Here is a 16,457-nt window from a genome sequence, read left to right on the forward strand (position 1 = left end):
ACATAAGTATTCACCCTTTCAAGTCAACATTTAGTAGTTGTACCTTTGGCAGCCTTGAGTCTGTGTGGGTAGTTCTCTATCAGTTTTACGAATCCAAGTTTTACTACCATTTTTCGCCATTCTTTTTTACAAAACTGTTCCAGCTCACTCAAACTGCATGAGGATCCTGAGTGAACAGCCTTTATCAAGTCCAGCCACAAACTGGATTAAGATCTGGACTCTAAATCTCAGCCACCCCAGAGCATTAACACTGTTGTTTTTAAGGCATTCCTGTGTAGCTATGGCTTTATGATTCTGGTTGTTGTGTTTCCTGGAAAGCAAATCTTCATCCCGCATACTGGTCCCATAGTATTTCACGGTGGGGACGGTTTGCTTTTGATAATGTGCAGTGCTCAAACATAGCGTTTAGTCTGATGGCCAAAAAGCTCTGCATGTCCGTTGCATTGTGATCATATTTTTTCTTCTAACTGAAATAATTGGTCTCAGTATTTCAGAAATTGACACATTTATGTTGATAAGCTGAACTTAATATTGCTGAGCTCAGCAGCGCACTCTCCAGAGACTGAAGCTCCTTGCTTATTTTCAGATTCATGGTGGCTATTGATGACCATAAACTCTTTTTTACACAATTGAATGATGTTGAAGCATTTGGGCAAGGGAGCAACTTCATAGGTGGATTCACGCATGTAAATGGGGGATTTTAAGCAACTAGGTTTCTGTCTGAACTGGGTTACTCACCTTTTGTGTGTACTTGTAAATGCACTGCTTGAGGCCAATGTAAAGTCAAGTACTGAATGACTGCCATGCTTACATACAAACTGTTAACACTTAAATAGGTGCCTTGTTGTATTACATTCTGATTTTTTTTCTGAAGATACATCCCTAAATACAATGCATGTTTCTCATTATAAACCTCATATCCCTTGACGGACTGCTTTCAGTAGAAATTACTCTTTACTGAAATTAATTATTAATACACAAATACTCAAACAAACAATAAATTTAGAATATCTATGAAAACATCTTTGTCTTTCTTACCATTGAGGTGTGACAGATAGTCAATATAAGCCAATATATATTCTGGAATATCTCCATATTTCTTCAAACCTAATTCAAAGATTTTGAATGCTACAGATTTGTCCTAAAAATAAGACAGTGAAAAACAAATGTCAGGGAGGTTTAACTATATATACCTAAATATATTCCTCAGAAGCATGCAATAATATATCTAAAATCATTACATTTTCTATAAACGGGAAAAACCCCTACCACTCCACGGTATAAATCCAGGACAGATGCACTTTCCTGAAAGCCTGGTCAAGTGCAGAATGAGACTCTTGAATGCAAGGGGAAGAGCCTTTCGGACTATTTCAGAGGTTTAAAAAGTCACACAGATGATAAATCATTCATGATTCTTCTAAAAATGGACATGTGACTTAAAAAAATATCCTATCAAAAAGTACAATGTATTACTGTATAAAACAATCTCCCTTGGTTCAAACAGAAACATTTAATGGAATATAGATTCTGCAGGAGATGGGTTGCAAGGCTACAGTAAATCAAAGCTAAAAAACATTTTCTTTTATCATTTGGAAGTTTATTTAAAATGTATTTACACTACTGAATATGTTTGGACATTTCAGTGATGAATATGTCATTAATTTTCAGAAAACACCAGAATAGTTTCCACCAAGTGTCACTATTATAACATGTAACGTATACTTTATTGGATAAGCCAGATTTATAGGTTGTTTTATTAATTTTAGAGCTTTAGTTTTAGGTGTTAACAGAGGGTTTCCCAGCAGAAGAATTCTCTATATCAAAACCAAAGTCTGTGTTCTCTACTTGGAACACTTAAGCCTAGTTCTTACAGGCAAAAGAAAAGAAAAACAAAAAGAAAAAGAACCAACTATATTTTCAGATCTGAAAAGCAAGCTCTGCTTATCGTTGGATAGTTTTCTAGATATGAGCTTGTCAATTAAAGAACAGAAGTCTTAGCATTGATTGTATATGCATTGCATATCTGAAGTGTAGTATCTAGAGGTTTAATCTGTTAAAGCCAATAAAGTCAAAACAGTAGTAAGTTAAGTGAAGATTTAAAATAGCAGCAAGGGTGTTTTTTTTTTTTTTGTTTTGTTTTTAGTAAGCATTGATTTGAAAAAAACATCAGTACACATCAAACACATTTTTTCTTCATTGCCCAATAAAACAAAACTCTCCACGCATCTCAAAAAACTTTATGGACTTTAAATGCCATACCTTACTACAGTAATACTCCATTAATGCAGCAGAGACATACACATGATGGCGAGTGCGCAGATCTTCCCTGGCTTTCTTGAAGATCATCCTGCCAGACTTAATGCCCTCTGCCCGTCTAGCAAACTTCATATACTGGATGTAAACCTAAAAATATATGGAATGACTGTAACATTTCACATTGCTACACACCTAAATAAGAATTTAAATCTTTGTCTAATCAAGCACAAATTTTACTTGCTGAAAATAAGCAATTACTCATAAAGTTGGTAAATTACATAACAATGGTGAAAAAATAATGCTGCAAATGCTGTAATTTATAGTACCACAATGAATATACATTTGTGTTTACTGAGAGAGCCAGATTACACAAATGGAAAGCATAACAAACTATTATGCCAAAATAAGGTTAAAAATGCTGATGCAAGCACTGAACGAGAACATACCAGAGTGGGGTCGATGTCCTCTATAGCTAGCAGTCTGTTGTAAATACTGTGAACCTTCTCATATTTCATTCGACTCTATAAAATATGAAGGGAAACACATAAAATCACACAGAGACTAGTCTACAATTAAAAAATGTTTTTGTTAAAAGTTATAACTTACGATATGCCCACAAGTCTGGAGTCCAATGACAGTAATTTCCATTTGTCCATTATTTTCTAACCTTTCTATAGTTGAGCCTGAACATATGTCAGTAAATGGGTACAGGATAGAAGAAAGACCGTAATGGAATACTAGCACAGATGAGTAAAGCAGTCTGAGGAAGATTTAACAGGCACTTCAAATTATTGACACTAAGGGCTAAACTCATAATTACTGCATTCTACTCATATCAGAATCACAGAGACTGACAACACTATGGGCTTCTGAGCTACTGTAAACTTTAGCAGAACTTTGTAGTTCTCAGAATCAGACAAACTGTTCTGCTCAGGGATCACCAAAAGTCCTAACTGAACTTTTACTCATATGCTTGTTATTAACCCTCGACTTTCTAAAAGAAAGAAATTCACAAGAGATATGAAACCTAATTATTTTTCATTATTAGTTTAAGAAAAAAATAATTTATTTTGCTATGTATTAGATTGTATAAAATCAATTATTTTTTTACTCTTGTAAAAGATCTACAGTTGATTACCAGTGAATTTCAGTGATCTCAATGTCTCCCTCCATTGTTTGTACAGGATTTTTTTTTTCATAATAATGATGCTCAACTCCTGTGGTCTGTGTGTATCTTTGCTGAACATTTAGAATTGACCACCATTAGTGTAAAGTAGAACAGAAGCAGGTTATTTACTGTGCAGGCTACAGTGATATTAACCATGACATGCACATATTCAAACAGGTTTATTTTAGAACATCATAGCAACTGATCAACAGAGCTGCACAAGAGATGCTCATGACACCTTGGTGAACTATGTATAGACATTTTTTATGCTTTCAAATAAATTTAAAAAAATTTGGATTAATTGGCAGATAGAGGATACCAAGTCCAAGATATTCTGCCCTGAAAACTTATTCATGAACTAATTTCCTGTGTTAGTCATACCTCTTCATAATCAGCAAAGGCAAAGTAAAGCAGCATGTTCTTCTTTAGCAAAGTGCTTATAGCTCTTTCATAAATATTAGCAGCTTCATCACTGAACAGTTTGGCATTGTTCATATCCTGCAAGATACAATAAGGAATAATGCATTTATCTCCCTTGGGAAGGGGATTAAATTAAATAATAGCTATTAAAGGTGGGAGGCAGTGATACTGAGGAGAACCTGGTATTTCTTTAAAAATTGTCTTTTTAATTATTACTCATTCAACAAAGAATAATGAGAAAGGCTGCAAAAAACTGTAATACTTTTTATTTCTATTTTGTTTCATTACATTAAAGCTATTTATTAATACAAAGAAATTTCATTGCTGTCCAGTACCCATGCAATGTATTCAATGTATGTTTACTGTTTCAAACTGATGAATGCATTGTTTCATATAAATGAATCCAATATGCAAATCAATCACCACATGAATAAGATAGCTTTCCATTTCACTGTAAGTAATGTCAGCATTTGTCATTGCACTGGTTTGTCTGGATGAATTTTTGCCTTTATGCTTTCATGTACTGTAGGTGAAAACTATAAAATACAAAATATCTTGATACGAATGTAAACTATTTTCCCAAGCTGTCTCTACTTTTTTTTTTTTTTAGGTGTTAAGAGATCAAGTAATTATGACATGAACAAGGACACTGCCCTTATCCCAGTCTCAAGGCCATGTCACATTAGACAATTTTTCCAGTGATTTTCTGTAGTAGCCTTTATTTGCACAAAAATATCTTTAGTTGAAGAGCAAGTATGGTGCGCAGGAGAGCCACAACCAGTGAATGCTCATCTGGAAGTACAATACATAAAATGCAGCACAGAGGAATAAGGAACATGGGTATGTTTCAGACCTCACAAAAAGAAGTGAAGCTCATCTACCCGTTTCATTTTTAATGCACCACAACAGAATGGGAAAAAAAAAGAGGGAAGAGTCATGATTCTGGCTGAACTTGCCACACCTGTAACCTTTTGTATAGCACAATCTCTATCACGCAGCATGCTACTGGCTGTCACAAAAAAGGGTGTGCTCGGAGGTATTACATCCCCATACTCAAGCTGGTTATGTGTAATGAAGAATCTAAATTAGCCTGCTGTGATTGTTACAGACAGACAGAGACACAGAGACAGAGAGACCTACAATTGCCTGACACCCTGTCCAGGGCAGTTTAGCTGCTTTGTGCCTAACGCTGTCAGGGAATAGATTCTGAACGCTTGTGGCCCTGAATTGGATTAAGCAGGTTGAGAATGTTATATTAGGTAATTTCCATTAAAAGTTTACACTTTAATATGATACTACATTTTTAAAATAATGTTTTTGTAAATAATTAGTGCTTATTATTAACCATCCATGATTCCTTTTAATTTGTGCTGGCAGTCTACAGGTATATCCTTTAGAAAGAACAAATGACAATGCCAAAAATCTACTCAAAAAGTAGTTTTACACTGAAGAATTTTAAAACTAAACTTAAGTTACACCTCTAAATAATAGTTTTAATCAAACTCTAAAGAACAGAAGCTCTACAATAAAAAGGATTTATTGTATGCTAAAAGTATTCAAACTTACCCCTTTTTCGGCAAGTAATTTACTTGATTGTTCTAGGTACTGTGCTGCCTCATACCAAATATCAGGATGGTGGCCCAACACTAAAAGGCACTGTTCATAGGCAAACATAACTGGAATAAAACAAGAGCACATCTTTATAAACAAATCTTAACACTGAGAAACACATATGGCTTGACAAATTAGGAAGATGCATTTTAAATAAATATTTAACATATTTTTGTTTAATTGTTAAAGAAAAGAAAAATATTTAAGACAACGCATCATCTATTGCTTAAGCAACTCATCATTTTTAAATGGGGAAGGCTTTTTTTTTTTGAATTATTAGGCTAGTTTCTTGTGCTTTCATTTAATATTAAGTACTGAACAGGCTGTATTTTCTTTGGTCTATTTTTCTTGTTGCTGGACAGGTTTGTGTAAGAAGTATTAAAGAACTCGATTAGTGCAAAATAATTTTACTAAATAACATTTCTGTGACTAATTTACAAGTATGTTCCTCTCTTACACATTGCTGAATGACTGCTTACTTCTATTCATCTATCTAACTTGCTTTCCAGTTGAAAAATCATTTGATCTGTGCTTTAAACAGTCAGATCTAGAAATACATCCAAGTAGCCACATACACTGCCTATAAAAAGTATTCACCTCCTTGGACTCTTTCATGTTTTATTATTTTACAATATTGAACCACAGTGGATTTAATCAGGCATTTATACAAACAGCCAACAAGCAGTCCCCTGACTGGTACCTTTCAATAAATGTCATGGAGTTTTTTGGAGTGTTCCTTTGTCTTCATCTTGGTTTTGTCAAGTAACTGGCACTCCAGCAGTTTGACATTATAAACACACCTAGTGTGTTTGGAAAGCCTGAGACTGCACATGTCATATCCATTTAACTAATTATGTGACTTGTAAAAAAAACTGGCTGCAGCAATGATAACTCAGTGGCATCATAGTACAGTGGAACCTCGGTTCACGAACGTCTCGGTACACGTACAACTCGGTTTACGACCAAAAAGTTTGCCAAACTTTTGCCTTGGTTCACGATCACACACTCGGTATACGAACAAGCCAACTTCCCTTTCGGTTTGTGTGCGCCGATGATTTCCGCACGTGTTGCATTGTTCTCGGTCAGATGTACGTGCGTGCCTGCACATGCGTGCGTGCGTGCTTTCGCTGTGAAGTCTTTGTGCTCTATTTCATTTCCCTTCTTGTTTGTATGTGCCGATTACTGTATTTAAGCACGTGTTCAGCCTCTCCCTGTTCTTTGTTCTCAGTCATACTGTACGTGCCTGCTTTACCTGTTAACTCTTTGTGCTCTACAGTATTTCGTGTGCTTTTGCAGTTAACCATGGCTTCTAAGCAAGTGAAGAGTGGTGAGAAGAAAGTGTTGCAATGTTACTTTTCTCTTTTTTCAAATGTTCATTTTTTCCCTGTGCTTAAAACTCATTTAAAAAGAGTGTTTACAGCGATCGGGTTGTAATGCTATTAGCGTGAACTCCTGTAATGTTACTTTCTTGGTTGGCTTTTAAATAAAGTTCGGATTTGTTCAAATGTTCTTTTTTTTTCCCCCTGTGCTTAAAAGTCATTTAAAAAAAAAGTGTTTATACAGCGATCGGATTGTAAGGCTATAGCGCGAACTGCTGCAATGTTACAGAGAGAGAGAGACAGAGATAGGGCACGCATGCTGCTGAGAGAGAGCGAGCCTGCGCGTGCAGCTGAGCAGGGAGCCTGGGTGTTTGTGTCAGTGTTTTTCAATGTTTTTACATTAGTTTACTATTACACTGTGCATTCTATGGTGTAATTAACTATATTTGTGCTTAAAAATCTTTAAAAAATATATATTTACATGGGGCGGCACGGTGGCGCAGTGGTAGCACTGCTGCCTCGCAGTTAGGAGACCTGGGTTCGCCTCCCGGGTCCTCCCTGCATGGAGTTTGCATGTTCTCCCCGTGTCTTCGTGGGTTTCCTCCGGGCACTCCAGTTTCCTCCCACAGTCCAAACACATGCAGGTTAGGTGGATTGGCGATTCTAAATTGGCCCTAGTGTGTGCCCTGCGGTGGGTTGGCACCCTGCCCGGGATTGGTTCCTGCCTTGTGCCCTGTGTTGACTGGGATTGGCTCCAGCAGACCCCCGTGACCCTGTGTTTGGATTCAGCGGGTTGGAAAATGGATGGATGGATATATTTACATACAGTTCCTACGGTCTGGAACAGATTAATTGTATTTACATACAATCCTATGGGGGAAATTGCTTCGGTTCACGACCACATTGGTTTACGACCAGAGGTTTGAAACGAATTATGGTCGTGAACCGAGGTTCCACTGTATAGGGGTAAATACTTAAGCAGTCAATTATTTTGTGTTTAATAATTGTAACAAATTTAGATCAATTTGCAGAGATTTGTTTTTTCATTTTGACATTAAAAAAATGTCTTGATTAAATCTATAAATCTGGTAACTTAATGTTTTAAAACAATAAAAGGTCCAATGAGGGTGAATACATTTTATAGGCACTATATCTATGAAAGGTAAGAACAAGCAACCGAACAAAACTACTTCACGTGTACTTCAGAGTGACTTTGTGACTACATGATGTCTGGTTGTGTAAGCAACTATCTGACCCACACCAAAAATGTAAATAAATGTCTGTAACTGTACAAATAAAAATTAACTGAAATGTGTGACCAGAACAAGTCTGTAAAGACCATGGTCTAAAATAAGAAGTAAACTGACAGCTTCAATAATGAATGGGTTCCAAAAAAAACAAAAACAAAAAAAATGCACTAAAGCTCTTAGAGTACAGCTGTTAAGAAATTCATCAGTATTTCACAATCACTGCTAAAAAAAGAAAAATTCCAAGCATAAAATCCTCCAACATGTTCAATAATAATTCTTTTAAAAAGGGAATCTCAAGACGCTACAGTTAAACAATAAAATGGGAAAGTGTAAAAAGTCACTGATTGCATTTCTTAAAATATTTTTATTTAGGTGTCATTTATATTTGTGAATTAGTATTATTTTAAAAATTTGTTTTACATATGCTTCCAAGGTTAATCTGACACCTAATATACAGTGCATATAAAGAGTATTCACATTTTATTGTTATGTGGTGCACCATTTTGGAGAGATCTGTTTTCACTTTTGACATTGGAGTCAAAACAACCAAATCAAATACAATGTGATTCAATGTTGCTAACAATAAAATGTGAAAATTTCTATGGAGTGAATACTTTAACAGGCACTGATGTATGTGATAATAAATATCACATGTGGAAGGGAACAAAAATAAAAACTAAAAAAAAAAACAAAAAAAAAAAAACGTGCCACCCACCACCATCATATAAACTGTATGCATCTTATTTTGCCTCACACCTCTTTTTGTGATGAGCGTTTGGTCTTCTGTCCGTAAAGGGTTACTCTTCTCCCACTGAATGTATTTCTTCCACATTTCAACTTGTTGTGCTTCTTGAGGGGAATTCTGAGGTGGCACAGATGGTGCATTTCGATCCAGACCCTTCATAACCGTTTCATATTCCTGAAAGAAGACCATATTTACTTTGGCTTCAGAAAGCAAATGCTATAGTTTTCCCTATCATTATTACTCAAATGGGAATTATTATGGAGTCATTTTAAATCATTCATGGGGTAGATTTCTTGATAGAAAATATTATGAAAATCTGCTATTAAAGTATTTCACTACCAAAGTTCAAAAACATATACAATATGTGCTATTAAATTGCTTTAACAAAGAAGTAGGTCAATGAGCTACTTGTCCCGTAAATAACAATGAAACACTTCATAATTTTCAAAATGTTCATGTGTGGAATAATTCTAACATATTTTCCTAGTTCATTATAACCTTTACTACTCACTGGCATATTCACTATTATATCAAAAGAGGTCTTTGAGGAATGACCTGACTTTCAAAGCTTTGTACTTTTTTGAAAATTTTCCATTACGTCAGTCACAAATAATACATATTTTTAAGCATTTTCAAAAGATATATAATATATCAAATCAGCACTTCTGACTGTGTTTTATTATAAGCAACAATAAACAATTCATGAACAGATGCAAATATTTTACAATTTTCTTATTTTGCAAATTAAAATTGCTAAAATAGCTATAACACAGTACCGCAGATAAATTTAACAAACCATGTTACAGTAAATGAGACACATATCGAGCACAGATGCTGCAACTACTACATCTCATAAATGTATGTATCTTATCAGTCTCAAAACCCATCCCCTAAGCAAGTTCAGCAAGCAATGTGAGAAAACCCAATTATGAAGTCGCTCCTTGTAACCTCCTTCTTCTGCATAATACTAAGGAAAAGAGTGACCTAATCTGTTTATTTTAGAAAGATATTACTAAATTCTTGCCAAATGCTGAACAAAACGTTGGATATTTTTTTTTACATGTATAACAGTGATTACGACTATCACAATTTAAAGGTAAAGTTGTTTGAAAAAAAGAAATAACTGTTACTGATTAATAATGAAATTAAACCAGAGGCAAGAACTTGCACTTGTATATAAAATTAAAAATAAAGTCCTGTTTCAGAAATACTGTCCAATATACATGTATTTTGGACAAATTACCTTAGATTTACAGTAATTAGACCAGACCTAGATCCCTAAATAAATGAGACATTTTTCCCCAAATTCCAGAGTCAATCATTTCAGAATTACTTGCACTTGCACATGGTTAAGTGACGCTTATTAAATGTTAATACTAACCTTAGCTACTCTTCTGGCATTCATGTAGTCTCTGCTGCGATCTTCAATCATTTTCTTGGCCAAGTGAACATTGATGCCCTTAAAGTAAAAAAAGTTCAAGTTCAAAACTAAAAGAATGACTAACAGGGAGTGCAAAAACAGATCATCTAAAAATAGATAAGCAAATACCCTGTACCAGATATGAGATGTCCCAAGGTTAGACAATGTTCTCCACCTCAATAATCCAATTTATATTAAAGATCTGCTTTTTCTCCAGTGCTTTCAAAACTTGTTCTTAACACTTGGAAGTGTTATATTCACTCTTTTTAATGTTTGGAGAATCATATCAAATGTACTACTTATTTACATCCCAAATGTCATGCTGGTGCTTGTACCGTTTTACTTGACAGTATCCAGGCTATTTTGTTAACTTTTGACAAGTATTCTCCATTGCATCTATCTCTAAACCCTCATTCCATATGCTTCCTCCTGATGGCTATGCAATCCACATACTTCTGGCTCTTGATAGTGCCTTTAATTTTATGTGTGGTAATTATGTACAACTCTCCAATATGATAGGAGAATGAGCAAATTTCCCATGCTTAATCATTGTGCATTCTATATTCAGCGAGTCACTTTGTTTAGAATATTAACATTTGTTCTAACCTTTATGTTTTTGTATGTTAGGGACCTGTTTATGGTCAAAGGTCTCTCAGATCTTTTACCCACTAGTTAACACAAATCCAATCCTAGCAATAAATTGTCTGTCTTTACTTAATTTAATTGATTACAATATCAATCCTAATATTGCTTATTTTGAAACACGGCTACTAAGCTACTGATAATTAACATATATCATCAGCTGTTAAAAGTAAGATGCATTAGGAGTTGTGCTGATGGCAGCTGGAACAGAGCACATACAACAAAACAGGAGAGGATTCAAGGGATAAAGTGCTAATGTCCACTGTTAAGAAAATTTTCACAATTTCTGATATATTCTCAATTGCGACAATTAAACCAGTAATTGAAAGAGGAAAACTAGGTGGTGACCTACTGTAGAACAAATATCTGTAGACAAGTATGACATGTTGGCAATCTCTAAAGCTGGTCTTCAAATATAAATGAACATAGTATGCATGACACACTAGAAGTTTTACCTATGATAAATATTTCATAGAGATAATTTGTGTTCTGCAGAGTCGCATCTACTGTACATAATCTAATGCTAAAAATCATACCTCTTCATACTTGTTGTAGTCTCTCCATAATTGTTCAATATTTATCATGGGATTCACACATCCTCTTTGATAAACTCTGCGAACAGCTGTAATTCTTTGATTCTCTGCATATGATCCTACAGCTTCCCTAAAAGTATACAATAGAATGCACAGTTTTTTTTTCATCTCAGAAAATTAAAGGTTAAAACAAAAGGAATTAGGTATTTTTACTCACACTCCCTTCAAAAAGTTGATGTAATCCACCCAAATCTGAAAATGTAAAAAGATTTTCATAATTACAGTTTGGTTAACAAGGCCATGTAGATTAATGAACAATAATATGATCATTCATATTATGAATGTTTGCACACCAACCTGATAAGACATGATCTCCATGCCAATTTTATCTAAGGCAAAATCATATGCCTGAGCCATTTTCTCTCTGAAGTGGAATAAAAAAAAATGTAACTTACTGAATCTATATAAATTATAAATAACAATAAGATATTTAAAATAAAATTATGCAGTAGTGAAAATCTGAGTCAAAACATCTGAATTACATGTTCAATGACTCTTATCTTACTATGTGCCATTAAAACATAATAATAACTAAAACAGGACCCAGATCTTACTTGTAACTTGGGAGTTTGCCTTTGGTTTCTCTGACATATGAAAGATAGCATTTCCACAGGTCTATGTGCAGCACTTTCATGAGGCATCTCTGAAATAACTGAATTAAAACAATGACCATAAGAATAGATTACTTGAACTAAATCCAATTAAAAACAGAGAAATACATGTAATACAGGTACAGTACACTATGCTTACAGTTAAGGTGACAATAAAGCTAGGAATGCAGTATTGTGTACACAAATTAAAGTTAAAAATACTTCACTGTGATACCTATCCTGCTTGTTAAGAGCTCATTTTTATTTACATTAAGATAAATAAGGTGGCACACACTATCAAATACACAAACATAGCTAAGTAGCAATTCTGCAAGACAGAAGATTACTTATTTCCACATATTCCTCTGGTGTTTAAAGTAAGTAAAATGACTGTATTTGAAGTCATTTAAGATAAATTAAGAAATTTACTGCATTCTTGTACACAATAAAACACTATGAGGAGAGGGGTACCTCTGCTCACTGGAGTTACAGGAGAGGGACTGCTGGGAGCAGGAGAGTCTAGAATATTGACAGGTGCTCCAAATTCAACACTTACGTAAGCACCAGAGGTAGGGAAAGACAGGGCCTATTGTCCTGGACAGAAGCTTGCAATTAGCCTACTAAAACTGGGGCAGCAGGCAACAAAAAGAGTGAGGCTGCTACACTTCCTCAAGATCACTAGGTGACAGCAGACAGGTCACAGGTAGGACTTTGATTTAAAAAAAAAAAAAAACAATTGGCCAACAAACAACAATAATTCACAAAATAGCAAATTTAAATACCACCTGTTACAGCAAGGAATTCACACCACCTGTCCTCTACCAATGCCCAGGCCATTTAAATAGTTACTATACACTTAAACTTTCTCGACTTTATCATAATTTTTTTTGCTTTAATCTATAAGTAAATAGTTACTTTATACTTACCTTTTCAACTTTATCATAGTTTTTTGCTTTGATCTACAAGTTAAAAAAAAAACCTGTTAGGTCTGAAGCCACTAACTGTTACAGATTACTTTTAAGGGAAGTGGGCATATCAACCATCAAAAGACTGACACACACAATCCATTCCAAAATGTGAAATTTGACACCAAACTATACTTTTTCACAAATAATTAAATAAGCTCCCACCAGAGTATTTAATGCAAAAATATCTGAGGTATAACAATTGTTATAATTTGGCATTGTCTAGAACAACCTAAAAATTGAGTTTTTAACATCTTTACATCTTTTACTTGATGCCGGTCAAAAAATATTTGTAGCTTCAAAAACTAAATTGTCTGATGTCAGCTACCATACATGATATAATGTTTGAGTTACATAACCAACAGTTGTATTGGAAAGTAGAAAGGTACACTTGACTATGTCAACAAGTAAATGAATTTCCATCAAACAAGCTTTCTACACCAATGGAAGTTTACTGAAGCACAGATCATCTTTAGTTTGATAAAATTCCAAAATACTGAGCCAGAACAACTAAATAAATATTTTACATTTGGAAAATCAGTAGGAATCATTAAGGATGTCACACCAGGGTACATCTGAGGAGCTCCAAAATACTGTAGTATCTAACGTGTTAAACGTTTAAAACATTTATTGAAGCCTTGCTTACTGAAATTATATAGTTTAAACAAAAAAAGAATAGACAACCTTTGTTGGTTTATGTCAAGGTGTCTTGATAATATTGTTTATTTTATTAACTTGTACTTTTTCATAAAGCAGGAATACAAGAGTAAAAAACTAATGTGTCAAATAAATAGAGCAATGAGAAATGTTACTGCACACAAACATGTAATACTATATACACAAATGTATAAGAGAAAATGTCAATATAAAATGGTTGTACTACTGAATCAGAAAAATGTAACTAGGCACTTTTAAACACCTATTTATGGAATCTGGCCATATTTACAAAAAAATTTAAAGAAAAACTGTGTTACCACTGATACCCCAATCTAAATTATTAAGAAATCCTTCTATTATATTTTTCTGTCATGATTCATTCCTCAATATTAAACTCTTTTAAAATGGATACAACTCTAATTTAAATATTAATGCTGGTGGAAACAAAGACTTGCACCATAACAGGGGCTATAAATTCATTCAGCACATAATAAAAATTGTTAAAAAAATAAAAATAAAAAAAAAAACAATACATACTTTTACAGTCATCCCTCACCTATCGTGGGGGTTACGTTCCACAGTCCCCTGCGATAGGTGAAAATCCGCAAAGTAGCGACCTTATATTTATTTTATTATTTACATATATTTTAAGGCTTTATAAACCCTTCCCACACTCTTATAAACCTCACTGCCTTATTACGTCCACTTACAACTCGTTTTGTGCCCTGGTTAAAGGACACTGCGGCTGTAGATCTTATATTCTTTTCCTCCTTTTTAAATAAAAAGAATTGTGGACTCATTGATGTCGTAATGGCGTCCTACAGCGGTGTAGCTGTTCCCTTCCTTCAACATATCCAAACCTTTTACCTTTCAGCAATCATTAGCATCTTCTGTTGGCACTTGGGCACGGGCCCTGAAGCAGTAGCAGGAGCAGATCGATTTGGAGCCATAACAAAGGGCTTGACTATGCACAAAGACAAACACAAAAGAGCACAAAGTTAACTCTTTACACAGTGAAACACGTTGCTGAATAAGCGAGACGAGACTTCCTGGTTAACGCAGTGGAATCGAATTCGGCGCACCGTCGCTGAGCCAATCAGCACACAGGAACTTAACTGCATGCTCTGATTGGGTAGCTTCTCAGCCATCCGCCAATTGCGTCTCTTGTATGAAATCAACTTGGCAAACCAACTGAGGAAGCATGTACCAGAAGTAAAAAGACCCATTGTCCGCAGAAACCCATGAAGCAACGAAAAATCCGTGTTATATATTTAGATATGCTTACATATAAAATCCGCGATAGAGTGAAGCCGCAAAAGTCGAAGCACGATATAGCAAGGGATTACTGTACATATTTTTCTTATATACTTTTTAAACTCAATTACAGTAGAGTCCATTCATTATCCTAACTAAAATTACATAATTGTATTAAATTTTGAGAAACAAGACTAGTAGTTATTAAACAATTACCATTACTTCTTTGAGATGAATGTAAATTATTCTTTCCATTTTTTTTTTTTTACAAGTATACAACAGATGGACAAACTTTGTTACTGTTTTACATGTGTTATACTTCACATCACTGACACATTAATTGCCTCCATAATGCAATGGTCTGTTATTAACAGCATATCAAAAAATTGTAACAAATAATGAATGCATTTGGCACTTTACGGATCTATATTCCTTACATACACAAGTTAAAGTGTTCTATTTTGCACTTAAATGAATTTGTAAAAATGACTCAAGACAGATGTTTCACACAACTTAAGGCACATTACGTGACTTTTAGTTGTGGGGTATGTCAGATTTGTCAACTACTGTTGTCACCAGACCAGGTCACTTTAAAGGACTGAAAATCACTGCCAATGTCATTTCCTGACTGAGTGCTAACCTTGAAATATGGTCGTGCTCACCCCTTTTTCTGACAGTCAATAGCATGCTGCCTGATAGCGCTGGCAGTGTATGAAGAGTTACCTATAGTATGATCAACTTCAGTTTCGACCCCTTTTCTTTCAGTCATGGCACATATAACACAAGACATCAGTCAGATGAACTTCTCTCCTGTTTGGGAGGTCCAGAACATCCTTGTTCTACATTCCTTGCCTCTGCATTCTACGTATTGTACTTTCAGATGAGGTCATTGGTTGTTGTCTCTCATGCACGCATAGACTGTCCCTACGACTAAAGACAAGATCAAACTGTTTGATTTTAATGTAGCAAGTCGCAGACTAGTTGAAGTGAGTCACTGGGCATGTGATATCTGCACAGCATTATGTGACCTCAATCCAAAATGGTGACTAACACCGCAAACGTTGGTAAAAGCTGTAGTATTACACAGTTTATTAGCACTTCCATTTGTGTCTCGATAAATCAATCATACACGGTACTGTCCAACATCTATCTGTGACCAGGTTTTCCTGGAGGCGTCCTAATTGATTTTCCAAAATGTTTGACTGGAATGTGATCAATTCAGGTGTGACGTCATTCTCAGCTTCAAAATCCAACTTCCAAGGTAAATGGAACACAGCATTTGATCATACATGGCTCAATTTAGTAAAACTGGCCCAAGGTCACAAGCAAGCCAATCTAAAGGCTTCAGATAATTTTGTCAACCTCACATCTGTATGTTAAGTTGTAAACTGTCGAGACCATTGATCATGTGATTATGCCCTGACATTGAGTGCAACCTTTTGAAGTATTGATAAGGAACAGGTGTTATGAAACAGTCACATTGCAGCAGACTTTACCTAAAAAGACCCTGATCTCTTCCACACAGAACATAGGCTTCTGAGTATAACAGTATGTGTTGACAGCATGT

General features: G+C 34.9%; 1 protein-coding gene across 1 annotated transcript in view; it reads right to left on the reverse strand.

The window, feature by feature from the left end:
* The window catches only part of cstf3 (cleavage stimulation factor, 3' pre-RNA, subunit 3), a 122,022-nt gene that overhangs the window by 16,985 nt on the left and 88,580 nt on the right, over positions 1-16,457 (reverse strand). Inside the window, exons 4-15 of the mRNA XM_028793888.2 lie at positions 12,941-12,973; positions 11,979-12,076; positions 11,722-11,788; positions 11,582-11,616; positions 11,368-11,494; positions 10,151-10,228; positions 8,781-8,943; positions 5,411-5,520; positions 3,806-3,922; positions 2,703-2,777; positions 2,260-2,403; positions 1,039-1,141 (exon numbers count right to left, since the gene is read on the reverse strand). Coding sequence (XP_028649721.1) covers positions 1,039-1,141; positions 2,260-2,403; positions 2,703-2,777; positions 3,806-3,922; positions 5,411-5,520; positions 8,781-8,943; positions 10,151-10,228; positions 11,368-11,494; positions 11,582-11,616; positions 11,722-11,788; positions 11,979-12,076; positions 12,941-12,973 — 1,150 coding nt within the window. The remainder of the gene's footprint in view (positions 1-1,038; positions 1,142-2,259; positions 2,404-2,702; positions 2,778-3,805; positions 3,923-5,410; positions 5,521-8,780; positions 8,944-10,150; positions 10,229-11,367; positions 11,495-11,581; positions 11,617-11,721; positions 11,789-11,978; positions 12,077-12,940; positions 12,974-16,457) is intronic.

This window comes from Erpetoichthys calabaricus, chromosome 2, assembly GCF_900747795.2.
Source record: "Erpetoichthys calabaricus chromosome 2, fErpCal1.3, whole genome shotgun sequence".
NCBI lineage: Eukaryota > Metazoa > Chordata > Cladistia > Polypteriformes > Polypteridae > Erpetoichthys > Erpetoichthys calabaricus.